Source organism: Salmo trutta, chromosome 25 (assembly GCF_901001165.1).
Source record: "Salmo trutta chromosome 25, fSalTru1.1, whole genome shotgun sequence".
In the NCBI taxonomy this organism is placed as follows: domain Eukaryota; kingdom Metazoa; phylum Chordata; class Actinopteri; order Salmoniformes; family Salmonidae; genus Salmo; species Salmo trutta.
Genome location: NC_042981.1, coordinates 28741656 through 28768006, shown reverse-complemented (window position 1 = coordinate 28768006; position 26351 = coordinate 28741656). Strand labels below are relative to the sequence as shown.

Below are 26351 nucleotides of genomic sequence, written 5' to 3'. Positions count from 1 at the left end.
AAAAAAACATAAATCAAGTCTTTGGAAGTTGGGAGTGGAAGAGCTGGTCATAAATCTAACTGATAGTCCTTAGCACTGACATAAACTATATTTGGAGAATAGCACGAGAAACATCCAGAAATCACTGATGTATGAGGTAATGCATATCTCTTCAGGCCAAAATAGACCTATTGATCTTTGAATTCCAATATGATTTAACACCATCTTATATGTGATTCTCTCCCTCTTTGTGGTTGTCTACAGCAGTGTTTCCCAACTCCGGTCCTCCAGTTCCCCCAACAGTACAATTTGTTTGCTGTAGCCCCGGACAAAAACACCTGATTCAACTTGTCAAGGGCTTGATGATTAGTTGACAAGTAAAATCAGGTGTGGTTGTCCGGGGCCACAGGTGTGGTTGTCCGGGGGTATTGGAGGACCTGAGTTGGGAAACACTGGTCTACAGTATCCACAGTATCCAGTGGAGGTGCGCTGTGGGAGGATATCTCTTCTATAGCAGTCAGCAGGCTGACAGGGCCCACTAAAAGGCAGTGAGGAGGGAGGCATGCAACACATTCAGGGACGGACGGACACAGTTTGTTTTCACACACAGATGGATGGGTGAGCTGGAAGTCACGCCGTCTATCCCCTGCTGACAGATTGAGTAGGAGTGTTGAGAACAAACTGTAACAGAAGTTTAACAAAAGGCTTTGGCTATATAGCTCCATACAGACCTCTACAGAGCAATTAAAAACACCACTCCCTCCTGGGGCATATTGGGGCAGCTGAACTCTGACCCAGGCCACAGCTTATTGTACCCATGACCCTGTTCCCAGTGGGCTAGACATATAGACAGGAATACGTTTATACAGGCCCTGGGGGTTTGTTAAGCATGGTCATGTATGGGCAGTCACTGTAAAACTGTTCTTATCACAATACAGACATAACGTTTTGAGAATAGGATGTGGTGGAGTGTGGCTGCAACACAATGCATGTTTTGGGGTTGACTTGGGTCATTTGAATTCAATGCAGACATGGTACAACTATGTCAGAATACAATCTATGAGAAAAAATTCAATGACAGTTCTTCAGGCACTATTGGTATTACTAAACACAATCAAACAACAAGACATCTTTCCTTCCCCTTACCTTGACAATGAGTCATGTTCATCCTTTTGTAACCCTTGGGGCATTCCACTTGCCCGTTCGCAATCACTGCATACGCTGCGGGAAAAGGAAAAGAAAGAAGGTGATGAGTGAACGCACTGATTAGAGAAAGAGAAATTATCACACTCTGCTTGTCTACTTTAAAAAACATTGCATCCATAAGACACGGAGGGAGGGAGGGAGGGGGGTGGTTCATGTGTAGCATGGAAGCATATAAGTTACAGATGTGCTGAGCTTGGCAGGGGGAGAAATGAGATGGGGACCCACAGCTGGGCCCTGCGGGACACCACAATGCTGCCATGTAAACGAATCCCCATTAACCGCAGTTATACGACAACACTGCCATCACGCACAATCATCAACACCACACGTCATTTATAATCATATTACCTAGAGCTCCACACCCCTGGGGACACATACACAGTGAAAGAGAGCCTTATATCATAAATTGTTTCGAGAAAACACATGCCACAGCCATGACCTGTGTCACCAACCACGGCGAAAATCCACTTAAACACCAGACTAATGCTTCATGTGTACATGCCAGGAATGATGATGAATGCAAGGTTTACTGGGGTTCTTACGAGGGTGCTGCGCATATTTATTTTTTTGCTTGTTCTACTATAACAATAACAATCTCCTCATGTTGCATGTCCTTCAGCGAGGTACTTTAGAGGTTCACAGAAGCTGTGTTGTAAATAACGCTCTGTGTCTGTTCATGCCCCCAGCGTGGCCATACACTTGCTGACAGAGGCCTGAAAACCTGATGTCATTATTCATTCGGCTCCCAGTCAGGGCAGGGCATGCTCAATTAGTTGTTGGGACCGGGGAAGGAGGCTATTCTCAATATCAGATGGCCAGGACTGAGTCTTCACTTGTGGGGAAGGTAGGGGGTAATCAGAGCCGATTGCTGGACAGGATCAAAGTGATTAGTCACAGATTTCACAGTTATGGAAAGGTGAAAGAGGAGACGCAGACGAAGAGTCTCCTAGAATATCATCAGACACATGTTGAAAGGAGAACGGTCCTCTTCATGATTTAGTAGTGTCTGGCTAGGGTGGATTTATCATTTCAACATGATGGGACAGTAGTGTATTCACTCCCTTTACATCCAGCGGAGGAGCAGAAAATGTTTTTCATGTGACTTCCAGACCATTCTTAGCTTTTCTAGTTCATCAGATTGTGAGCGGCACCACACAATTGACAAGCCTTCAAAAGAATGTTGATATCTCATATGTGCATTTGATCTAATTTTCAGCATATACACTACCGGTCAAAAGTTTTAGAACACCTACTCATTCAAGGGTTTTTCTTTATTTATACTATTTTCAACATTGTACAATAATAGTGAAGACATCAAAACTATAAAATAACACATGTGGAATCATGTAGTAACCAAAAAAGTGTTAAACAAATCAAATTATATTTTATATTTGAGATTCTTCAAATAGCCACCCTTTGCCTTGATGACAGCTTTGCACACACTTGGCATTATCTCAACCAGCTTCACCTGGAATGCTTTTCCAACAGTCTTGAAGGAGGTTCCTACATATGCTGAGCACTTGTTGGCTGCTTTTCCTTCACTCTGTGGTCCAACTCATCCCAACCATCTCAATTTGGTTGAGGTCAGGGGATTGTGGAAGCCAGGTCAGCTGATGCAGCATTCCATCAGTCCTTCTTGGTAAAATAGCCCTTACACAGCCTAGAGGTGTGATGGGTCATTGTCCTGTTGAAAAACAAATGATAGTCCCACTAAGCCCAATCCAGATGTGATGGCGTATCGCTGTGGAATGCTGTGGTAGCCATGATGGTTAAGTGTGCCTTGAATTCTAAATAAATCACAGACATGCGGAGATCATCCGTTCACCCACAGCGCGTCTCACAAAGACACGGCGGTTGGAACCAAAAATCTCCAATTTGGACTCTAGACCAATGGACAAATTTCCATCAGTCTAATGTCCATTGCTCGTGTTTCTTGGCCCAAGCAAGTCTCTTCTTCTTATTGGTGTCCTTTAGTAGTGGTTTCTTTGCAGCAATTTGACCATGGGAGCCTGATTGACACAGTCTCCTCTGAACAGTTGATGTTGAGATGTGCCTGTTACTTGAACTCTGTGAAGCATTTATTTGGGCTGAAATTTCTGAGGCTGGTAACCCCAATGAACTTATTCTCTACAGCAGAGGTAACTCTGGGTCTTCCATTCCTGTGGTGGTCCTCATGAGAGCCAGTTTCATCAAGGTGCTTGATGGTTTTTGCGATTGCACTTGAAGAAACCTTCAAAGTTCTGGAAATGTTCCGTATTGACTGATCTTCATGTCTTAAAGTAATGATGGACTGTCGCTTCTCTTTGCTTATTTGAGCTGATCTTGCCATAACATGGACTTGGCATTTTACCAAATAGGACTATTTTCTGTATACCCCCCCACCTTGTCACAACACAATTGATTGGCTCAAGCGCATTAAAAAGGAAACAAATTCCACAAATTAACTTTTAAGAAGGCACACCATTAATTGAAATGGATTCCAGGTGACTACCCCATGAAGCTGGTTGAGAGAATGCTGGACCACAGAGTGAAGGAAAAGCAGCCAACAAGTGCTCAGCATATTTGGGAACGCCTTCAAGACTGTTGGAAAAGCATTTCAGGTGAAGCTGGTTGAGAGAATGCCAAGAATGTGCAAAGCTTTCATCAAGGCAAAGGGTGGCTATTTGAAGAATCTCAAATATAAAATATATTTTGATTTGTTTAACTCTTTTTTGGTTACTGCATGATTCCATATGTGTTTTTTCAAAGTTTTGATGTCTTCACTATTATTCTGCAATGTAGAACATTTTTTAAATAAAGAAAAACGTCATTTGGAGCACAGCAGGAATTTCGCCACCAGTACCAATGAAAACATGTTCTCTTCCCTCCAGGCTCTTCCCCTGGCCGAGTGGGCCCTGAGGGGAAGTTTATCTTCAGGCAACGCTGCAGCAGATTGCAGGGTGTTGATCTGGAGGCCTGGGAGTGACAGACAGTGGTGTCGCAGGACACCTGGCAGACAGTGGTGTCGCAGGCCGTCTGGCAGACAGTGGTGTCGCAGGCCGTCTGGCAGGCAGTGGTGTTGCAGGCCGTCTGGCAGGTAAGCAGACGGTGGGTCAACAGGACCTGATAAGAGCCCCTCTCATACAACCCATCAATCTAGACACCAGGGCAGAGTAAACAGGTCCGGCATCCCCTCAGCCACAGCAGCACATCTGCCCTTACATCAGTGTAGCACTGATGTAAAGCTGACCCTGCAGTCAGCCTTCCTTCTCCTCTGTTTGTTTCGGAACCCCCCGTCATTTATTTTCCTTTTCCTTCCTACACAGGCGACAAGCTGTTAATTGGAAAACAATTGGTGGAATTCTGATTCCAGATCCAGCTGCCAAAGTTCTCTCCGTTTGTGGTATTGGTGAACCTCAGTTCATCAACAGGCTATCAATATCGCAGGGAGGAGAAAGAATAGGGGGAGATCTTGTAGTCTACCTGGAATGTGCCATCAATCCGTGTTATTTATGGTGTTATCCCATCTGTGTTCTGAGTGGTTGTGAGAGTCTAACAGTATGAGTTCATACTGTTGGTCATGACGTGACTCAGTGATCACTGAAGGAGGCAGTAAGGCTGCAGTGTCTGCAGGTTCACACAGCAGATCAGAAGTGGATCGGACCAGACGGGAGCTCCCCTGCAGGGTCAGGGTCGGTGATAATTGTGTCAAAGCGAAGCGGCTGTTCCGGTCCCGCCCTGCACCCCTGGAATCCCCAGAGAGGCCTCTGGGTAATGAGCTGTTGTGACAGGGCGGTGGGCGAGGCAGGTGCGAACCCCCATGAGAACAGGATCAGTCTGCCCTGATTGACAGGGACACATGACAAGGGATGCCTGGCAGGGCGCAGGCTACTCTATAAATCTTATTAGCACGGCGAGAATAGGGGACACACAGAGGAGAGCAGGTCTGTCTGAAGTAACTTCCCCCACAGGTACCTGAGCTGGCTGACAGGACATCATCTGTATGGTCAACCCACTGCTAAAGACAATGGCAAGCAAACAAGATACTGTATAAATAAGACCAGAAGTTTTGCCTAACCACCTTACAAGGGAAAACGAGTTATAGGCCAGTGCAATGGACAACAAACCCAAAGAGTGAAATGTACTGTAAGCTATGTATCTAGGATAAATGCTAGTTCAGGATGTTTTGTAACCTACTGTGGGTAGAATGCCACTCTGGAATGGGTTTGACATGCCGTCATGCTGACCCAGACAATGTTCATTGTCACAGATCCCAATGCAGTGAAACGCAAGAGGGACCTCGCTGCATCATTAGTGTTCTCCTTGGTTACATGGATGCTGGGACAGAGAGACCAGACTGGCCCATATTCATTGTGCTTTACAAAGAGGAAGTACAGGGACACAGACTGTTGGCCTCACTTGTTCCCTCTCCATTCATTCATTGCACTTTACCAAAAGACTTTGTCACCCTTGACTGATTTGTTGTACTTCACCAGTCATCTCTAAATTGTGTCAGGCATTTTATTTGCAACCATCCAGCAATATTTGCTTGTAAACAGTTGAAACCTCATATACAATTTCTTAATAGGTGGCATCACTTTCTTTTGAGAGCCTACTCTAAAACAGGAGTCAAAGCTAACTTAGCACGGCCTTCAAAATAGGCCTTTTGAGATGTGGGTGTTTACAGAGGGAATGAGAGAGGAGGATAGGAAAAAGGGGAGTGAAGGTAAGAAAAGAGTGAGAGGGAAGGAGTTTGAAAAGAGCGAGTCTAGTCAAATGGGTTCTGCTTGACAGAAATCTTTAATTGGTCATTTAGTGCAATCATTATGTGGACCACCTGGCCTGAAGGAGGCTTCTATTCGCCTACTTAGACGTACGAGCGGCAGGCACATCCATCACAGGCTGAGAGCACGGTACTGAACCCACAATGTACTGTACTGCCTCAACCCCAATATACTGCTCCTCCATGGGGCCTGCCCTGAGTCCCCCTATCCCCAGGCTTATCCAGGAGCCTAGCTGGAGAACCTGAGAAGAAGTAGTAGACCAGAGAGGGGGAATGGATGTGAGCCACAGGAGGAGGGGAGACAGTCATCTCTATCCATTCCAAAGTTAGCCATTCTGTAGGAACACAACAGACATGAGTGACAAGAACCTTTAAAACCCTTTAAGCGACTTGCTTACTGAGAACAGACGGCCATGGGACAAACTGGTGCCATGGAGGGGTTAACCCAACACAACCCTTTAATCACCAGGAGTTATTTCATTCCCTTTGAGATGAAGATGAGAAAGAACCCATGTCCCTCTGGCCTCCAGGCCATCGACTGATTACAGAAAACAGCTAAGGGGAAGTCATTTGCTTTTCAAAGCAGAACGTCTCATTGGCATAAGCCAAGTTGCCATTCTGGCACGGCCCATATCACGAGTCCTGTAAATAAGCCCCAGCTGCCAGCCAGTCAAACGCTGGGGCATCAGATGAGACGAGACAGCCACATGGACCTAACATCAACATCCCCATGATGAGATCAGCCTCAGACACCACACAGTCATGCAAAGCTAACATTTGCTTTCTTAAAAAAGCTCCAGTATACCAGCTTGGAGTTTGATATTGGGTAAATGACATTCCCAGCTGTGTGTTCATAGGCACAGACAATTACCATGTTTTGACAGACATTGTATAAAGAAAATGCAGCTAGTCCGATCAAGGCATTTATTTCATCAAATGAAATCAACTGTATTTATAAAGCCCTTTTCACATCATGAGATGTCACAAAGTGCTTCTCCCTCATGTTTGGCTTGACTTAATCCTTCTTCAAAAACATTATATTTGTCTCCGTTTTTAACATAATTTGATGCTTTTTGCATCTGTTTGTAGTTTGACAGTTTTAAATCTTGTTCTGTCCTCCCTTCTTTACGACGCCCACAGCGGTGTGCCTGTGACCTCCCATTTAAATAGACACACATTCTCCCATAATCTCCCACTGCCGCCACTTGACATGAAATATTTACCACTGGGGGTGAGGCCAAGAGATGACATGGTATAGTCCATACCCCATGATGAACAGGCTAAACATGTATCATATCCAGCCATGCAACAGAGATTTCATTTCCATGTGCCTCCAACTCACTGGCACGGTGCCTTGTACAAGCAGTCCTCTCTGGGCCAGATAGATAGATACTGTATGCCTGCATTGAGATTTATTCCTGCTTGCAGTCAGGCCCAGTCAGCCCTCATTAGCCACACTGCTGTCTAGCTAATAGATTCCATCACACTGTTTGTACCCGGCATTAAGCTAAATCAACACAGAACGAATCAGAGCCTGTCAAAGGATGGCAACGTCTCTGTCTAATCACCATGAGAGAGGGGCTGCATCGGCAAAGAGCGAGAGAGCAGCCTGGAACCTTGGCACGGACTACAGCAGATGTTCAGCTCAGTCTGTGTTGTTCTGAACGAGTCGCCCCATCACTGGGTTTGGATGTTGGTCATTAACAAGTGTTCAATGTTTGATCACTGCTAATAAAAAGTACTAGGCACATGTTTGGTCCTAAATGGGCAGATTCAATAGTTCTCCATGGGACTGGAAGGGATGATCTCATGTAGGGTGAATTGGAACAGGGCCTTCTCCTCCTTCTCATCTTATTTGATTAATCTGATGCTCAGGAATAACATTCCTATGAGAGCTAGATAGTAGAGTCAGAGAGAGGCTGCTCCCTCAGTATGGGGCGGGCCTGCTGGTGTGGTCAGGGGTTGAGGAAGGAGGGGCAGAGGGCTGACATCATCATGCTGTGACATCATGCTGTGACCTCGGTGGCCTGGGGAGGTAGTGGCTCCAGGGCCAGAGGCCAGGGCTCCTGTGGGTGCGTCTGTGATTTATGTTGGCCCCGGGGACCTCTGTTCCTGCTCCCTGGGAAGCATCCCGGAGTGGGAGAGTCACTTGGAGGGAAGACTTCCTGGAATGACAGACAGGGAGACGACCGGAGCCATGCTTTATGGAATTGAATAAGCATTCGAACACACGGGTACTGATGGCCACTTAGAAATAAAATGACTACGGGTGGCCAGCTACTCCATATAAAGTCAGAAACAGCCATGCCACTCTCGCACCAGGTCATAGGGTCACACTCAGGGCAGAGCTTGTGGCCTCTTCTAAAGTACCTCAGATCAGTTTTCACATGAACCCTTCACTTAAAGTGATCCTCAATGCAGAAAACCCTAACAAACAGTCTGAATGACACTGATCTACCTATCATTGTTCTGATCTACTGTTTCTACAAAGAGCTGGATTCACTTTATTGGGTACGTTTCCCAATATACTGTACTTTGAAAGCAAATTAGCTGTCAATCAACTCCATACCCCACATTGGCCTTGCCTCATCCAATCAGCTGTCATCTTGCAGTCTAGGGGGACAAGCAGCTCTAATTGCTTCCATCTCCTCTCCTGTCAGAGGACACACTTCAACATTTCAGCCATAAGCCTGAAATGTAAATAAGGTCTGGCACAGTTTTCTCTCAATTCAATTCAAGTGGCTTTATTGGCGTGGGAAACATATGTTAACATTGCCAAAGCAAGTGAAGTAGATAATATACAAAAGTGAAATAAACAATAAAAATGAACAGTAAACATTACACTCACAGAAGTTCCAAAAGAATAAAGACATTACAAATGTCATGTTATGTATATATACAGTGTTGTAACGATGTACAAATGGTTAAAGTACAAAAGGGAAAATAAATAAGCATAAATATAGGTTGTATTTACAATGGCGTTTGTTCTTCACTGGTTGAACTTTTCTTGTGGTCTCTCTCTCTCTCTCTCTCTCTCTCACGCTCTCTCTCTCTCAGCCTCATATGAACCAGAGAGAGAGGAGAGATGGACATATGAACCAGAGAGAGAGAGGAGAGATGGACATATGGTTCACCAACTACTTTGCAGATAGAGTTCAGTGTGTAAAATCGGAGGGCCTGTTGTCCGGACCTCTGGCAGTCTCTATGGGGATACCACAGGGTTCAATTCTCGGGCCGACTATTTTCTCTGTATATATCAACACTGTCGCTCTTGCTGCGGGTGATTCCCTGATCCACCTCTACGCAGACGACACCATTCTGTATACATCTGGCCCTTCTTTGGACACTGTGTGTCATCTACAAAATAGCTTCCAATACTCTACTCAGCAAATTGGATGCAGTCTATCACAGTGCCATCCGTTTTGTTACCAAAGCGCCTTATACCATCCACCACTGCGACCTGTATGCTCTAGTCGGCTGGCCCTCGCTACATATTCGTCGCCAGACCCACTGGCTCCAGGTCATCTACAAGTCTCTGCTAGGTAAAGCTCCGTCTTATCTCAGCTCACTGGTCACGATAACAACACCCACCCGTAGCACGCACTCCAGCAGGTATATCTCACTGGTCATTCCCAAAGCCAACACCTCTGTTGGCCGCCTTTCCTTCCAGTTCTCTGCTGCCAGTGACTGGAACGAATTGCAAAAATCGCTGAAGCTGGAGACTTACATTTCCCTCACTAACTTTAAACATCAGCTATCTGAGCAGCTAACCGATCGCTGCAGCTGTACATAGTCCATCTATAAATAGGCCACCCAATCTACCTACCTCATCCCCATATTGTTTTTATTTACTTTGTTGCTCTTTTGCACACCAGTATCACTACTTACACACCATCATCTGCTCATCATCATCTGCTCATCTATCACTCCGGTGTTAATCTGCTAAATTGTAATTACTTTGCTACTATGGCCTATTTATTGCCATACCTCCTCATGCCATTTGCACACACTGTATATAGACTTTCTTTTTTTTCTATTGTGTTATTGACTGTACGCTTGTTTATTCCATGTAACTCTGTGTTGTTGGTTCTGTCGCACTGCTTTGCTTTATCTTGGCCAGGTCGCAGTTGTAAATGAGACCTTGTTCTCAACTTGCTTACCTGGTTAAATAAAGGTTAAATAAAAATACATTTAAAAATGAACCAGAGAGAGAGAGGAGAGATGGACCTATGAACCAGAGAGAGAGAGGAGAGATGGACATATGAACCAGAGAGAGAGAGGAGAGATGGACATATGAACCAGAGAGAGAGAGGAGAGATGGACATATGAACCAGAGAGAGAGAGGAGAGATGGACATATGAACCAGAGAGAGAGAGAGAGGAGAGATGGACCTATGAACCAGAGAGAGAGAGGAGAGATGGACATATGAACCAGAGAGAGAGAGGAGAGATGGACATATGAACCAGAGAGAGAGAGGAGAGATGGACATATGAACCAGAGAGAGAGAGGAGAGATGGACCTATGAACCAGAGAGAGAGAGAAGAGATGGACATATGAACCAGAAAGAGAGAGGAGAGATGGACATATGAACCAGAGAGAGAGAGGAGAGATGGACATATGAACCAGAGAGAGAGAGAAGAGATGGACATATGAACCAGAGAGAGAGAGGAGAGATGGACATATGAACCAGAGAGAGAGAGAAGAGATGGACATATGAACCAGAGAGAGAGAGGAGAGATGGACATATGAACCAGAGAGAGAGAGAGAGGAGAGATGGACATATGAACCAGAGAGAGAGAGAGGAGAGATGGACATATGAACCAGAGAGAGAGAGGAGAGATGGACATATGAACCAGAGAGAGAGAGGAGAGATGGACATATGAACCAGGGAGAGAGGAGAGATGGACATATGAACCAGAGAGAGAGAGGAGAAATGGACCTATGAACCAGAGAGAGAGAGAAGAGATGGACCATGGTCTTATTTTATCTGGTGTTCATTACTCACTGAAATGTGCAGCATGTGGGTTTACAGTGCATTCGATCCTACAGGGCTGAACGGGGCTGGTGCTGGGGCTTCCACAGTGTCACTGTCATTACCTCCATTACGTCAACTTCCCTCCCTCCCAAAAACACACACCCGTTGGTTTCCCCACCGCACTGCGGCTTCCTCCACTCCATATAACAATAATAACACGTTATCTGCCTAAAACAACAGAGTAGTCTGGCAGTGTCTTGGATTAATGTCTTTCACTGAATCAGTCAGAGAGTTCAGTGATTCCCTCCTATTGGATAGAGGGAGAACTATAGGAGAATAACGTAGGAATGGTGTGGAGATCACAGTCAGGACTGAAGCCAAGATAGGCAGAGAAAGAGACATCCAGGCACTTGGAGCTGACCAGAGGAGACATTAAAAAGTTCCGGGAAACAGTAGGTCGATGGAGCATTCCTGAATGGAACCACATTCAACACTAGTCCTTAAACAGCTAAGCGACATAGTTCTCAGTGTCTATAAAATATGTTGTTAAGAGGCTCCTGTTGCTGTGACACTTGTTTTCAATGGCCTGTATGTTTTACAAACAGTAATAAACTGACGGGTGTTGTATGAGTCACACCCCAAAACAAGCTGGGCATTATGACCTCAGCATCACAAGCTCGGAGAGGAGAGACACAAGCCTCTCTCGTTGAGGTAAATGACTACTTTCCAGAAACTTGTCATCAAGCCATCAACTGACCTGGCTGGGAGCAGTCCAAGAGAGATGTACGGGATGACAAAATGATTACTATTCATTAGTGCGTGTCCACTTGTTTAAGTTACTACATACACAAAGTATAATCAAGCCAGCTAAAGAGGGCTCTGGCCATATTTGTATACAGGGAACCATAAGACTGGAAAGGAATGCCAAGTATTCCCTATAAAGTCCTTCAAAGTATGCACCAATCAGCATGGGACATACAGTATGTGGCTCCATCTTTCCCTCTTTTGTCTTTCATTCTCTCATCTCCAGTGTGACCCGGGACCAAGGCCCTAGCTGCCCCGAAACAACTACACAATGACAGAATGGAGGTATAGTTCTGTTTCTCCCCACTTCAAAGGACGGAGGAGAGGAAAACATCTGTGAGCCAAACGAGATACTGGTGTGGGAGAGAGAAAGACAGAGAGAAAGACAGATATAGATAGAGAGAGAGAGAGAGAGAGAGGGAGAGAGAGAGAGAGAGTGAGAGAAAGAAAGAGAAAGAGAGAGACAGAGAGACTGAAAGAGACAGAGAGAATAAGATAGAGAAAGAAAGAGAGAGAGAGAGAGAGAGAGAGAGAGAAAGAGAGAGAGAGATTCTGGCACAGAGAGAAGAGAAGAATAGATGTTCGTCCATGATGAATGGACCTGAGATGAGATGATGTCTGCTTGTGATTAGCGCTCCGGCAGACAGACACTTCACAGGGAATGGGCTATGACAGCACCGTGTGACAGGCTATTGACATCTACCGCAGCCAGGCCTCTTCCTGATAGGATTAACAGGGAAGAGCAGGGTGGGGACCGTCTCTCCCAACCACCAAACAACCCTTGTGGAGAGCTTCAGTAGGGCCTGGAGGCCCTTGGGTGGGGGTCATCAGGGGCCCGGAGCGCTCCTCTATTTAAAACATAATGAAGAAACTCTGCCAACAACTTTACTGAGAGTCTGCTGCCTCCACACACAGAGAGAGGGGAAGAACCACCCAACGGGCACACGGTGGCTTTTCAAAACCGCAGCAGCAGCAGCAGCAGCAGCACAGGGAGCTCTGGTCAGGAACCATGGCCGTCCATTTCTCTTCTGATAGCTATAGTAGAGGCAGAGCTGGCCTCTCTCTCTGCCTGACGGCAGGCTGGGTGGCACTCCTGCCAGTCTCTGTTAGTCATGCTAAATGTGTTTTCATTTGGTGCCTTGTTTTGTTTTTAGAAGCGAAAACAGCTACATTTTACAATGAGACGATAAGTGATGCCAATAGTCGAGGCATGATCCTTCTAATCTAGGATACAAAAGTCAGTAATCATCCTGAATGATCACCCCACTGTTAAAGGGATTGACTGTTCATTTCAGAGATAGATTGTGTTCCTGATTGACGTAAAATACATTGTTTAGCCAAATGAACACATCATAACATAACAGATATAACAGAAGGAATAGCCCGGGAGGATCTAGGTTCACTGGTTCAGTGTGTTCAGGACGTGAGGGTAAAGGGGACTCACCTGGTTTGGTTGGACACTCTGTGCACTTGTTCAGGCCCCATGAGGCACCCACACTTCCACAGCAGTCATCCTGTTTGGTCAGGCCAGGAAGAGGCTTCCCACACTGAAATGACAACACACACACATCTCAACACACTCACACAACACAGGACACATCACCTACACCTTCCCTTTTTCCACTCTGACAGCATGTTGTTTAACCTGACTTTATATACTGTGTGTGTGTGTGTGTTTGTGTGTGTGCGTGTGTTTAATCAGACCTTATGTGTGTGTGTGTGTGTGTGTGTGTGTGTGTGTGTGTGTGTGTGTGTGTGTGTGTGTGTGTGTGTGTGTGTGTGTGTGTGTGTGTGTGTGTGTGTGTGTGTGTGTTTATGTGTGGGTGTTTAGCTGTTTGTGAGTCTTCTCATCTGAATGAGGACAGAGTGAGCTGAACTGAACACATCTGAGACTGGTTAGGCCGCAGCAGAGGACATAAACAGGCTGAACCAGGAATAGCTCTGCTGCTGCTCTTGGCTTGGCTCGTTAAGGAACTTGGCTAATTGTGGAGAGATTATTATCAAACATCACTGAATTCTGCCTGGCAAATGGTGCCTCATGGAGCTTTGGGAAAAGAGTTAAGGACACATTGCTATGGAACACCTAATTGGTAATGTCAGTCAAGACCAAACAGAGATCTTCTTTTTTTTGGAGGGGGGACCAATGAGCGACATGAATCTGACTGTAGGTTATTTTCAAAATGGCATGAGAGATCCCTTCCAGCACAACATACACTTTCTCTGCTCTGCGTGTCAAGCAGCCGATAACACATAGTCTAACACTGGGCTTGCAGCAGCTCTACAGAGGACACTACTGTTAGAGTTGGAAACAGGAGGCAGGGGGAATAACAACATCTCTCACAGCCAAGCCAACAGATGCTGCCTGTACAGAACCTACGATGAGGAGCTCTCGTTACCAGTGGAGGTAGAAATCTGAGGAACGGCTCATTGTAACGGCTGGAATGGAACGGTATAGCAAACACATGGTTACCATGTGTTTGATACCTTTCCACATATTCCATTCCAGCCGTTCCAATGAGCCTGTCTTCAGATTCTACCTCCATGGGTTCCTCCAACCCCCACCACTGCTCTTTACGCTCTGTGTGTGAGAGATGAGATAGAGAGTGTGTGTGAGAGAGATGAGAGTGTGGTGTGTGTGTGTGTGTGAAGGAGATCGCTCTGTGTTTGAGACGTGGGGTGGATTACAGCCTCTCACCTTAGTCCTCCCTCTCAAGCCTAACTCATAACACGTCTGTGGGTGTTGGGAAGGGAACACGAGATGATCAATGTGTTGAGAGCTTATAAATCCTGGCTGCAGTATAATTCAGAGCCACAGACAGACTTCCTGTCCCAGACACCTACTATCAGACAGACAGAGGAGGGAAGGTATGAATGCTGCCCTGCCGGACGGACGGTAAGACACACGGAAGCCAAACCTGGTCTCCACCCCTAAAGACTGCTAAGATCATCATCAACTATAATGTACTGCGTTCAGAGTACGCCACTCAAAACATCATACTCAGAGGACCGTGATATACCTGTCCATCAACGGTCTCTTGGAAGCACCTCCCCACGTAGCCGTTCTGTCGGTTGTGTGGTCTGGTGTGCCCATGCCCATTGCCGATGCCATTGCCAGGTTGGGAGCGCTGCTGTACAGAGTGAGCCCCCTCAGCCGCGGGGGGTCTCTGGCCAGGCTTGACCCGGGCTACCTGGTGGATCTGCACCTCAGCCTCATGGGGGTGCTGGATGTGGACATTCACCATGGACGGGTGTAGAGAGGCTGGACAGGACACAGAGCGCACAGCACAGTCTGTCAGGCAACACTCTTCTACCACATTCAGCAGAAACACATTGAGCCCAATCTGTCTGGACATGGGAAAGAGCATGATGAATAGTCCTGGACCTGACCTTGCAGTGATGCTTCTCAAAGGGTTGTAAGGCCCAAGTTAGGTCTTAACATATAGAGATACAGTACAAACGAAAAGAAAGACACTTAAAACACACAAAAGTTGAATTCCATTATTATATGTTTATGACCCAAGACAGGTTGGAGGAATTGCAGAACTGTTGTAATGTTGAGGACATTCTCCTTTGTCCATGTGACACCAGAGCACATCCATATTCAGGATGTGCCAAGGAATTTTCCAGGAATTCTGACATACTCTCACCTTTCATAAATCACAGCTCCACAAACAGGCCCTGTGTTTGATATACTACAGAGAGTGAGAGAGAGCACATGACTTTACCATGGCCTTGTAGTGACTCTCTCGACACAGTCAGACAGACAGGCAGATGCCTGCCCTGTGATGTAACAACACACACATGTGGTCTGTCATTAGATTAGCATTATAAAGTCAGTAAAGGCTGGAAAAAAATGGAGAATGGAATTCAAAGGAGCTAAGTGAGAATCTGAAGAGAGAGCTTCTGCTTCTACTTACAGCAGGCCAAAGAGAAGCCAGGACAAAAGGGGAATGTTGCTTTAATGCTGCTTATTTTAGCGGCTCTTCATGGCACTGGTTAGGGCATGCTCTGTTTCTAATTCACTATAGGGTCTTCTGTTGATAAGAGGGAGCACTGTGTGAACAATATGGGGAACTCCAAAAAAACACCCCATTACATATTCTACTGAGAACCCATTCTGACTTTCACTGCTGGTTCACGAAGGTAGAATTCAGCAGAGTTACTATCTGGGCCGTTGCAAGTCAACAAATAAACCTGAGTTAGTTCAAACAAAAGCAGAAGAGTTGAGAGGGCAAGATGAATCAGATGAATAAAAGACAGCAGTAAAATCAGCAGAACTGGAGGAAACAGCGTGTCTACAGGAGGCCTAGCTGGAGGAGGTCCTGGAGACCTGGCCAGAGACTGTGTTCCTGTGTCCCATCCAGCCAGCCAGACGGCTAGGTGATCACCTTGTTGATTGGACAGCGGCAGGGTGTACATGGAGTGGGAGGACGAGTTGCGTCCGGCCAGGCTGCCGTCCTTCCTGCTGGGGGTGGGTCGGGCAGGAGTGGGGGCTGGGAGGTGGCAGAACTTCCCCGTGGAGTTTGTTGGGCACCAGCACTGGTCCCTGCCAATGCAGCGCCCGCCGTTCAGACAGGGGATCTGACAGAAGACTGCAGGGGAGAGAGGAAGGGAGGGAGGTTTGTTAGTGTAAGGAACCGCCAGATTGAATTAAGTTGATTTATGCGTCCTCATATGCTGGGGCCCATACACATAATGAGAAGCAGGAGAGAAAATTCCAATAGGTAGTGTAGACTGAGACTTCATATGGACAACTACTTTCCTGTTGCTCACATAACAGTCACCACATTCACTAGCAGAAACCACATTTGACATGGGTTTATGAAGCTCCAACTTCACCCTGAGGTGAAACACACTTCTAATATAACCTCTCCCTATTAAAGAGAAGATGCACCCATTTTGAATGTTATATTGTTTTTGTACATCTCTGAGCGATGTTCTATCGATTCCTGGGATCATTTCGTGTTTTCAGGAGTATCTGAGCTATTCGGTGTTCAAGCAGGCAGAAAAACAGTTGGTATGAATTTTGCATGATGACAGATCACTAATAAGGGGGGTTGGGGGGTCACGAATTGAAACTGATTCATACATGATTTTAAATTGATTCAGACACAATATTTAAGATACTATTAGCATGGATGATCAAGCTGTTTCATTCTCTAATGTAGGACACTATTACAGAAACAAATGTGTAAAAAGTATTTATTTAATCTTTTGAATCTGGCCTTATTGACATTATCTCAATAAAAGTTATAGCACAAAGATAAGTCAAATCAGGTAATGTCAAATTTCAGTTTGAAGGAAGTATATGCTTTTTGAAGGAAGTATGCTTTAATCAATTAATTTCCCCAGTCATTCAGATTCACTACCCTCCCTTCTAACGAGCCCTGCACAGTTTGTGTACGTCGTAGATGGACATGTTCCTGAAAGTATTGGCATTCAGGAATGCGGTTAAATTTGCTAAATAGCTTCAACTGTTCAAAAGCTATAGCCAAATTCGTATTAATATTACCACTACATTTGTCCCAGCAGCTAATAGTGGATATCGAAGGTTACTTACGTAACCACAGTTCCATAAACGAATTAAGCGGTGCATTCAGCTGACTGAGGAAATCAACTTGCACAACACATTCATTCAGATTATTGCAGCGAGCCACCAACTAAGTTGCAGAGAGACACATGCGTCTTGCGAGACGTGAAATGACTATGGCTGACAAATTATTAAAAAATACCCCAGAATGACAAAGGGAAAACATGTTTTTAGAAATGTTTGCACATTTATTGAAAATTAAATACAGAAATATCTCATTTACATAAGTATTCACACCCCTGAGTAAATAGTTTGTTGAAGCACATTTGGCAGCGATTATAGTTGTGAGTCTTTCTGGGTAAGTCTCTAAGAGCGTTCCACAACTGGATTGCGCAACATTTGCCCATTTGCTCATTGCTAGACAAACAGTTTCAGGTCTTGACATAGATTTTCAAGTAGATTTCAGTCAAAACTGTAACTCGGCCACTCAGGAACATTCCATGTCTTTATGGTAAGCAACTCCAGTGTAGATTTGGCCTTGTGTTTTAGGTTATTGTCCTGCTGAAAGGTGAATTCATCTCCTAGTGTCTTGTCTGAACCAGGTTTTCCTCTAGGATTTTGCCTGTCCTTAGCTCCATTCCGTTTCTTTTTATCCTGAAAAACTCCCCAGTTCTGAATGATTACAAACATACCCATGCAGCCACCACTATGCTTAAAAATATGGAGAGTGGTCCTTATTTAGGCTTGCCATAACAAAGGGGTTCATTACTTTTTCACTCATGATCGTGACACATTTCAGCTTTTAATTTCGTACATTTTCAAAAAACATAATTTCACTTTCACATTATGGGGCATTGTGTGTAGATCAATGACATTTTTTTTTCCATTTAAAATGCAGGCCACAACAAAAAGTCAAGGGGTGTGAATACTTTCTGAAGGCATCATATATATATATATATTTATTTTTTTTAATTGCAGTGCATCGCTGCTAAATGCATATAGGGGAAACACTGGAATACAAGAGAAAAGAAATCTCACATACCAAAATAACAGCTTGGATAGAATTTCAAACGAGCGAGGCAATTGGTTCTTGAGCATTTAAGACTATTGAATCCCTACCTGACATTGTCTTTGCATATAGTTTGATTTACGCCCTGCAATCTCCCAGCAGTGATGACGGGTTGCTCTAGAAGGAAAAGCAGCTGGTGTTTGACAGGTTGCTTTCACAGCCTTTCATTCTGCTTATCTCTTGGCAGAGGTGCCAGTGTCCTACATACCTGCTCTATATCAGGATCTACAGAGACGCTCAAACCTTAACCTCAACTCACTCAAACTTCAAAGCCTGGAAAATGAAAAATCGATAACAGCCTGGCACAATAAAAGGGAATCTTCTAAAGGCAAAAAAGAAAAAATATCTATGCCTTTTTTATAATGCATATTTGGACGCTGTTATCCTGACCCCTGTGATGAGGCAGGTTTCTAAAACAGCAGTTGAAAGAGAGTTGTATCTGTGGCATTAAAGGCTTCGGACCCAATCATGTTGTGGCGCTATAACCCTTGTCACAGACAGACAGACAGACAGACAGACAGACAGACAGACAGACAGACAGACAGACAGACAGACAGACAGACAGACAGACAGACAGACAGACAGACAGACAGACAGACAGACAGGCAGGCAGGCAGGCAGGCAGGCAGGCAGGCAGGCAGACTGACTGACTGGCTGACTGACTGACTGACTCCGGGTGTGAGCAAATCAGGGAGGGCTGCGGCATGATAGTCTGGCTGGAAAGAAAGTGGTGGAGAGAGAGAGAGAGAGAGAGAGAGAGAGAAAGAGAGAGAGAGAGAGAGAGAGGGAGAGAAGGAAGGAAAGAAAGAGAGTGGTGGAGAAAGAGGGGGACATGGAGCCTTTGTTCAGGCCCACAGGAAGCCCCCCTGTGATTACACATGCTGGCTAAATTATCAGCTACAAAGGGCCATTAATTCTTAACAATCTGGGGAGCAGCCCTGCACAGGACTGGACAGCCTCAGCCTCGGCCTCAGAGTGTTGTCTCAGCCTCGGCCTCAGCCTCAGACACAGACTCGCCTCAGAGTGTTGTCTCAGCCTCGGCCTCAGACTCAGTCTCGCCTCAGAGTGTTGTCCCAGCCTCTGTCTCAGTCTCAGACTCAGACTCGCCTCAGAGTGTTGTCCCAGCCTCTGTCTCAGTCTCAGACTCAGACTCGCCTCAGAGTGTTGTCTCAGACTCGGCCTCAGGCTTAGCCTCGCCCTAACCCACCTCAGCATGGGGCAAGAATTATTCCCAGACATCAACCTGACCTTTTTTCTCATCCACCCTCTACCTACCTTCACACATCTATTCAGACACCAGACAGACAGGAAGATACCATTCATGCCCGTGCCACACACCCATACATCCCCAGCACCACCCCCATCTGTCTTTAACATGCATTGTTGAAGGGTTTGTCAGGGTATGTCAGGGTTTAGAATAACTGTTCAATGTTGTGAATCCAGGGAGCAATCCACCCAGTTTTTACTGCCCCACGTTGGGAACATAACAACAACATGACATAGCTGTTTGCTGTCTACTTGACATTCCTTGAGGAGGAGCATGCACCTCCGCAACAACAAAATGCCAGCTTGAATGTTGAGTAATTTCCTTTAACGGAGTCTTTTTACTGATGTTTTAATGATCAGAGATTTCTTTCAAATAAAATTGAGCATAAAAACAAACTGCTTCTCAGGATCACCCAGAAGTGCCAGAAATGCATTGTTGTGCAACGACTCTGCCAAGTCATTGTGTTTGGAGAAGCTTTACATTTTCCAAAAACCTATTAATGGGAACATAAATGTACAAAACAACCTGTTTATCTATTCATAACTCAGCCAGTTCCTCCCATGAGGAGTTTAGTGTGTTAAGTGTGGGGCGGCGGCAGCCTGTGTTCATGTGTGTGTGTGGTATGGGCTCCCTTCACTTTTAATCAGTTCGAGTGATTACTGTAAGCCTTAGCTGTATGGTAAGGGCTAGGGAAACAGGGCCGGGCCCCCAGTATTGGTTATTGTTCTCCCCCCACATGGAGAGGCAGAGAGGGAGACTACTCTCCTGTGTGAGTTTGTAGCAAAGCCCACGGAAAAATAGCAGCTTTAATGTAATCCCTATAAAATCCTATTCACTCTGCTACTCCCTCTCTCTCCCTTTCTCTTTGTCTCTCTCCCCCTCTCCCAGTGAGCACATTAAATGGTTAACCGTGGAGCTGAGAGCAAGGTGTAAACCACAAAGAGACCGGGCTAACTGTTGGGAGCGTGAGAGCGGTGCTTCCACGTGTGTGGTTAGCCTCCACTGAGTCCTGCGACACGAAGGGAGGGAGACCTGCTCTTAATCTGCTCTCCCCTTTCTCTCTCTTTCACACTGCTCCCAGGCATATAATCTCCCCCACTCTGTCACCTCTCTCTCCCCACTGCCTGGCATTCAGTGTTGACAGCTCCACAGTGGGAATGGGTTTATCTATCAGGAGCCCCTTTTTCCCCCTCTCACCTCTGGACTACATTCAGACAGCATAGGAAGAGAGAGGAGTGGAGCGAGAGAAGGAGAATTGAAAAGGGGGAACACTCACAGAGTCTGAAGCCCTGGGTCTTGGGTGGCTGGTGCTGCTGGTTCTCACTGTAGACGGTGGTGGTGTCACCCTTCTCACAGCTGTTGTAGCAGCGGCCGCCGCTGCACACCCTCCGACACACCATGGGGGTGAAGACAATCTTGATGCGGTCAAGGTTGGAAGTGAGGTTGGCCCCTGGAGCACAAAGACACACAGAGACCTGGGTGAACAGGAGCAGCGCTGCTCTGGAGAAGAGCTGCATCTTTAATGGACTACAGACAGACACAATCCCCGGACCTGCTGCCTAGCCAGCCCAGCAGAAGGGGAGGTTTATATGAGTTTGAGTGTGTTTGGATGTGTGAGTGTGTGTGCCAGTGCCTGGGCAATGGCACGGTGCAGCTGAAAGGAGGATGTGTCACTGGGCATGCCTGTGGAGGGGGGGGGGGGGTCTGGTTAAGCACGGAGGCCGGCCTCCAAGCCTTTATCATTGGGATAAGGTGTTCTAGATGTGTGAGTAAACCTTGTGTAATGGTGGGAAGCTGTTCAACACCCGTTGCCCTGGTAGGATGGAAAAACAAGAGAAACTTGGACAGCAGACAGCTTTACAGAGGGCAGTGTTCTGTTCTGTTCTGTTCTGTTCTGAGAGGGTTGGAGGGGAGAGGAGTAGGTCATTAAAAGGTTTTGTTTCTGGAGGTTTCTGGTGGTGGGGGGGGTGGTTCTGTCGGGTGTGACCTGTCATGGAGCCAAGGTGACAGTGAGGACCGTGGTGCCTCCCCCCTCCTCCCACCTCCCTCTCTGGGTCTTCAGGGAGGGAGCAGGGCTGTCCTGTGTCTGCACACTGGAGACGCTCCAGAGCATAGAGTGGAGACGGCTAACCCCCCAGGCACACGGCTGGGATATCAAACGTCTGTCGCTCGTGTGATGAAAACCACAGGGAGGGGAGGGAGGGAAGAGAGGGCAGAGGGAGGAAGGGAGAAGAGAGGAGCCTGGGACAGAGCCAACAACCCTTTTTTCCCCTAAATCTAATGTTACATTCAGTGAAGACAGAAACTCACTGTGTGTGTCATACATGTCATTTTTCTTCTTTTTTCTTTTTTTTACAAAGCAGGGTAATAAAGCAATAAAGAACAGTCGTATCATCTCGGGTGATTCTGGTCATTACCTGCTGGCGCCACTGCATTGCTGGCGTGGCCATTGGTGGTGGGTATGTGGCCGTTACTTGAGTGTCCATTGCCGTTCCCAATGTCATGTCCGTTCCCATTAGGCAGAGCGTTGGATGTGATGGGGCCAGTGGACGATGGGTATCGCTTGACGGTGCGAGACGTCCCAGTCTGCTGAGGAGACGATGAGTCGGCTGGTCCTCGCCTCACCTGGGTCCTGGTAACGAGACAGATGACACCAGATCCTTCAAACCTCTCCCTCAACACCAGTCACTAAACATACACGACCAACATACAGAAAACCAGCGTATAATCCACTTACACATGGTCAACATGTTAAACCTAACACCATGTCTGAGAGAGTGTGAAAGACAAACAGCATTATGTCTGTCTTAGGTCATAGCATTACTTTGTTTATTTTATAGATGAGATTCCATGTTTTTTTAATATAATTGAATCAAGAATATCATATCGTACTTAGGCCCTATAGTGATCCACTTACTCACATCTGTTGTAAGTCAGGACAGCATGTGTGTAGCAGAGTTGGTTATGTTTCCACTTGCCACTGCAGAAATATGTATTCAATGTTTATGTATTTCTATTGGTTGGTGTTATGTCATTGGCTACGCTTGCAGATAGGGGGAGATTGAGAAACATCAATTCTTCCCAGTCGGATTTTGACATGCAAGCAGTAGGTCATGTTCTGAAATATTGCATTCTATTCACGTATTTACAATGTGTACGAGTTCACTATGTACATTTACGGACAAATACAGTGCCTTCAGAAAGTATTCACACCTCGTGACGTTTTCTAAATGTTGTTGTGTAACTAGCCTAAATGTTTACAAATGAATAACAAATGAAAAGCTGAAATGTCTTGAGTAAATAAGGATTCAACCCATTTGTTATGGCAAGCCTAAATAAGTTCAGGAGTAAAAATGTGCTTAACAAGTCACATAATAAGTTGCATGGACTCACTGTGAGCAATAATAGTGTTTAACATGATTGTTGAATGACTACCTCATCTCTGTACCCCACACTTACAATTATCTGTAAGGTCTCTTAGTGCCTCGCAAAGAAGGGAACCTATTGGTAGATAGGTAAAAATTAAAAAAACAGACATTGAATATTCCTTTGAGCATGGTGAAGTTATTCATTTGGATGGTGTATAAATACACCCAGTCACTATAAAGATACCGCCGTCCTTCCTAACTTAGTTGCCGGAGAGGAAGGAAACCGCTCAAGAATTTCACCATGAGGCCAATGGTGACTTCAAAACAGTTAAAGTTTAATTGCTGTGTTAGGAGGATGGATCAACAACATTTTAGTTACTCCACAATACTAACCTAAATGACAGAGTGAAAAGAAGGAAGCCTGTACAGAATAAAAATATTCTAAAACATGCATCCTGTTTGCAATAAAGCACTAAATAAAGTAAAACTGCAAAAACATTATGTCCTGAATAAAAAGTGTAATGTTTGGGCAAATTTAACACAACACATCACTGAGAACTACTCTTCATATTTTCAAACATCGGTATGCTTGTCATCGGCAAGGACTAGAGAGGTTTTTGGGAGGATAAAAATAAACGGAATAGAGCTAATCACAGGCAAAATCCTAGAGGAAAACCTGGTTCAGTCTGCTTTCCAACAGACACTGGGAGACAAATTCACCTTTCAACAGGACAATAACCTAAAATACAAGGCAAAAATATACACTGAAGTTGCTTATCAAGACGGCATCGAATGTTACCGAGTGGCCTAGTTACAGTTTTGACTTAAGTCAGCTTGAAAATCTATGGCAAGACTTGAAAATGGCTGTCTAGCAATTATCAACAACGATATTGACAAGAACTTGAAGAATAATAAAAAAGAAAATTGAGACTCTCAGCTGTAATCGCTGGCAAAGTTAATTCTAACAGGGGTGTGAATCCTCATGTAAATGAGATATTTCTGCATTTCATTTTCAATACATTTGTAAAACATTATAAAACATGTTTTTACATTTGCATTATGGGGTATTATGTGTAGATGAGTGAGAACAAAAAATTATTGAATCAATTTTGAATTCAGGCTGTAACACAACAACATGTGGAATAAGTCAAGGGGTATGAATACTTTCTGAGTGCACTGTATATATGTGTGCAGTACCTGTTAGATATTAGGGGCTTCCTGTGATGTGCTTTTGTATGTTTTTGATGTAAAAGGGAGTTAGCTTGCATGCTCGAGATGCAATTTTTTAGGCCTTGCTAATGTATTGATATTGACATTATTATTACGTTCAAAAATATTTCAGAATAATGTGGACAATGCCTTAATAGATTGGATGCATGAATGGCGATTTTTCTGTAACTTATGTGGCCGACACACATAATAAAGTAATGAATGGCGCGGTAGCATTAATCTCACCGTCGCTGTTTTTAGAATGAGAAAGTGACCAAAAGCAAGCTTCCCATTTTATAGAAAGGATTTGTATGGAAAGCCAAGTTGAAGCCAACATTAGATATTGTCGTCCTCATAATAACCGCATGTGGTTTTACCGCAACAGAGTAGCGCAACACCCTTCAATTGAAGCGACGGTAAACAAACAAAAGGGGTCACATCTCTCACAAAAACGGATCAAAAATGAAATCACGGATAATTATAAAGGAGCAGGAGAACTTATAAATTGGCTACAATAATTACAAGGACTTTTCAAGCACCAAATTTAGGAAATGTCTGATTTTCAAAGTAGGCCTATTCAGGTAATTACATTTCTGAGCTCCAAATTCAATTTCAAGTCGGCGGCCCCTTGTATTGTTTTAAAATTGCAAGTCTAACATGAAAACAAAATGTCATGTTTTTTCATTAACAGATCATATTGTGAATAAGCACACTAGGCTGTGTAATTTCTTCTCATTATATCCAGAATAATTTATTTGGGTGTTGCACAATAGTCTATCCTACACAACTGCGCACAGTAGACTCGATGTCCAATCCCAGGCACAAAAACATATGAGAAGATGAACATAATACCTTGATGCTTTCTCTGTTAAATCTAACGAGACCCTGCTGTAAATCAAGCAGACAAGAAGAAATGATCAACATCAACTCGTTAGGGATATTAGATCCAACATGGATCCAGGCACAAATGAGACGCCAAAATATTCTGGACATTCCTCCTGGACACCTTTTTTTCAAGCGCCTGGGCTGTTGTTGCATCGCATTTACTATCACAACCATAGCCACGCTAAGTAGTGATGCTGAGAATGCTGCAGCACCCCCTGAAAAATTCATTAAAATTTATAAATCATAACAAATACAAAATAAATATATATATACAGTACCAGTCAAAAGGTTGGACACACCTACTCATTAAAGGTTTTTTCTTAATTTTTCTTACAATTTTCTACATTGTAGAATAATAGTGAAGTCATCAAAAATAAAAATAAAACATATGGAATCATGAAGTAACCAAAAAAGTGTTAAACAAATCAAAATGTATTTTACATTTGAGATTCTTCAAAGTAGCCACCCTTTGCCTTGATGACAGCTTTGCATGCCTCTTGGCATTCTCTCAACCAGCTTCATGAGGAATGCTTTTCCAACAGCCTTGAAGGAGTTCCCACATAAGCTGAGCACTTGTTGGCTGCTTTTCCTTCAGTCTGCGGTCCAACTCATTCCAAACTATCTCAATTGGGTTGAGGTCGGGTGATTGTGGAGGCCAGGTCAACTGACACAGCACTCCATCACTCTCCTTGGTCAAATAGCCCTTACACAGCCTGGAGGTGTGTTTTGGGTCATTGTCCTGTTGAAAAACAAATGATAGTCCCACTAAGCTCAAACCAGATGGGATGGCATATCGCTGCAGAATGCTGTGGTAGCCATGCTGGTTAAGTGTGCCTTGAATTCTAAATAAATCCCTGACAGTGTCACCAGCAAAGCACCCTCACAGCTCCTCCTCCATGCTTCATGGTCGGAACCACAAATGCGGAGATCAACCATTCACCTACTCTCCAATTTGGACTCATCAGACCAAAGGACAGATTTCTTGGCCCAAGCAAGTCTCTTCTTCTTATTGGTGTCCTTTAGTAGTGGTTTCTTTGCAGCAATTCAACCATGAAGGCCTGATTCACGCAGTCTCCTCTGAACAGTTGATGTTGAGATGTGTCTGTTACTTAAACTCTGTGAAGCATTTATTTGGGCTGCAATCTGAGGTGCAGTTAACTCCAATGAACTTATCCTCTGCAGCAGAGGTAACTCTGGGTCTTCCTTTCCTGTGGCGTTCCTCATGAGAGCCAGTTTTGTCATACCGCTTGATGGATTTTGCAACTGCACTTGAAGCAACCTTGAAAGTTCTTGAAAT

The 26351-nt window shown here is 44.9% G+C and overlaps 1 protein-coding gene across 3 annotated transcripts in view; it reads right to left on the bottom strand.

The window, feature by feature from the left end:
* Positions 1–26351, bottom strand: part of LOC115162343 (latent-transforming growth factor beta-binding protein 2) — a 157764-nt gene that overhangs the window by 50181 nt on the left and 81232 nt on the right. For all 3 annotated transcript variants that reach the window (XM_029713550.1, XM_029713549.1, XM_029713551.1), the window contains exons 4-9: positions 22010–22224; positions 20869–21042; positions 16115–16318; positions 14744–14985; positions 13171–13273; positions 1126–1200 (exon numbers count right to left, since the gene is read on the bottom strand). In XM_029713550.1, the coding sequence (XP_029569410.1) occupies positions 1126–1200; positions 13171–13273; positions 14744–14985; positions 16115–16318; positions 20869–21042; positions 22010–22224 (1013 nt within the window). The remainder of the gene's footprint in view (positions 1–1125; positions 1201–13170; positions 13274–14743; positions 14986–16114; positions 16319–20868; positions 21043–22009; positions 22225–26351) is intronic.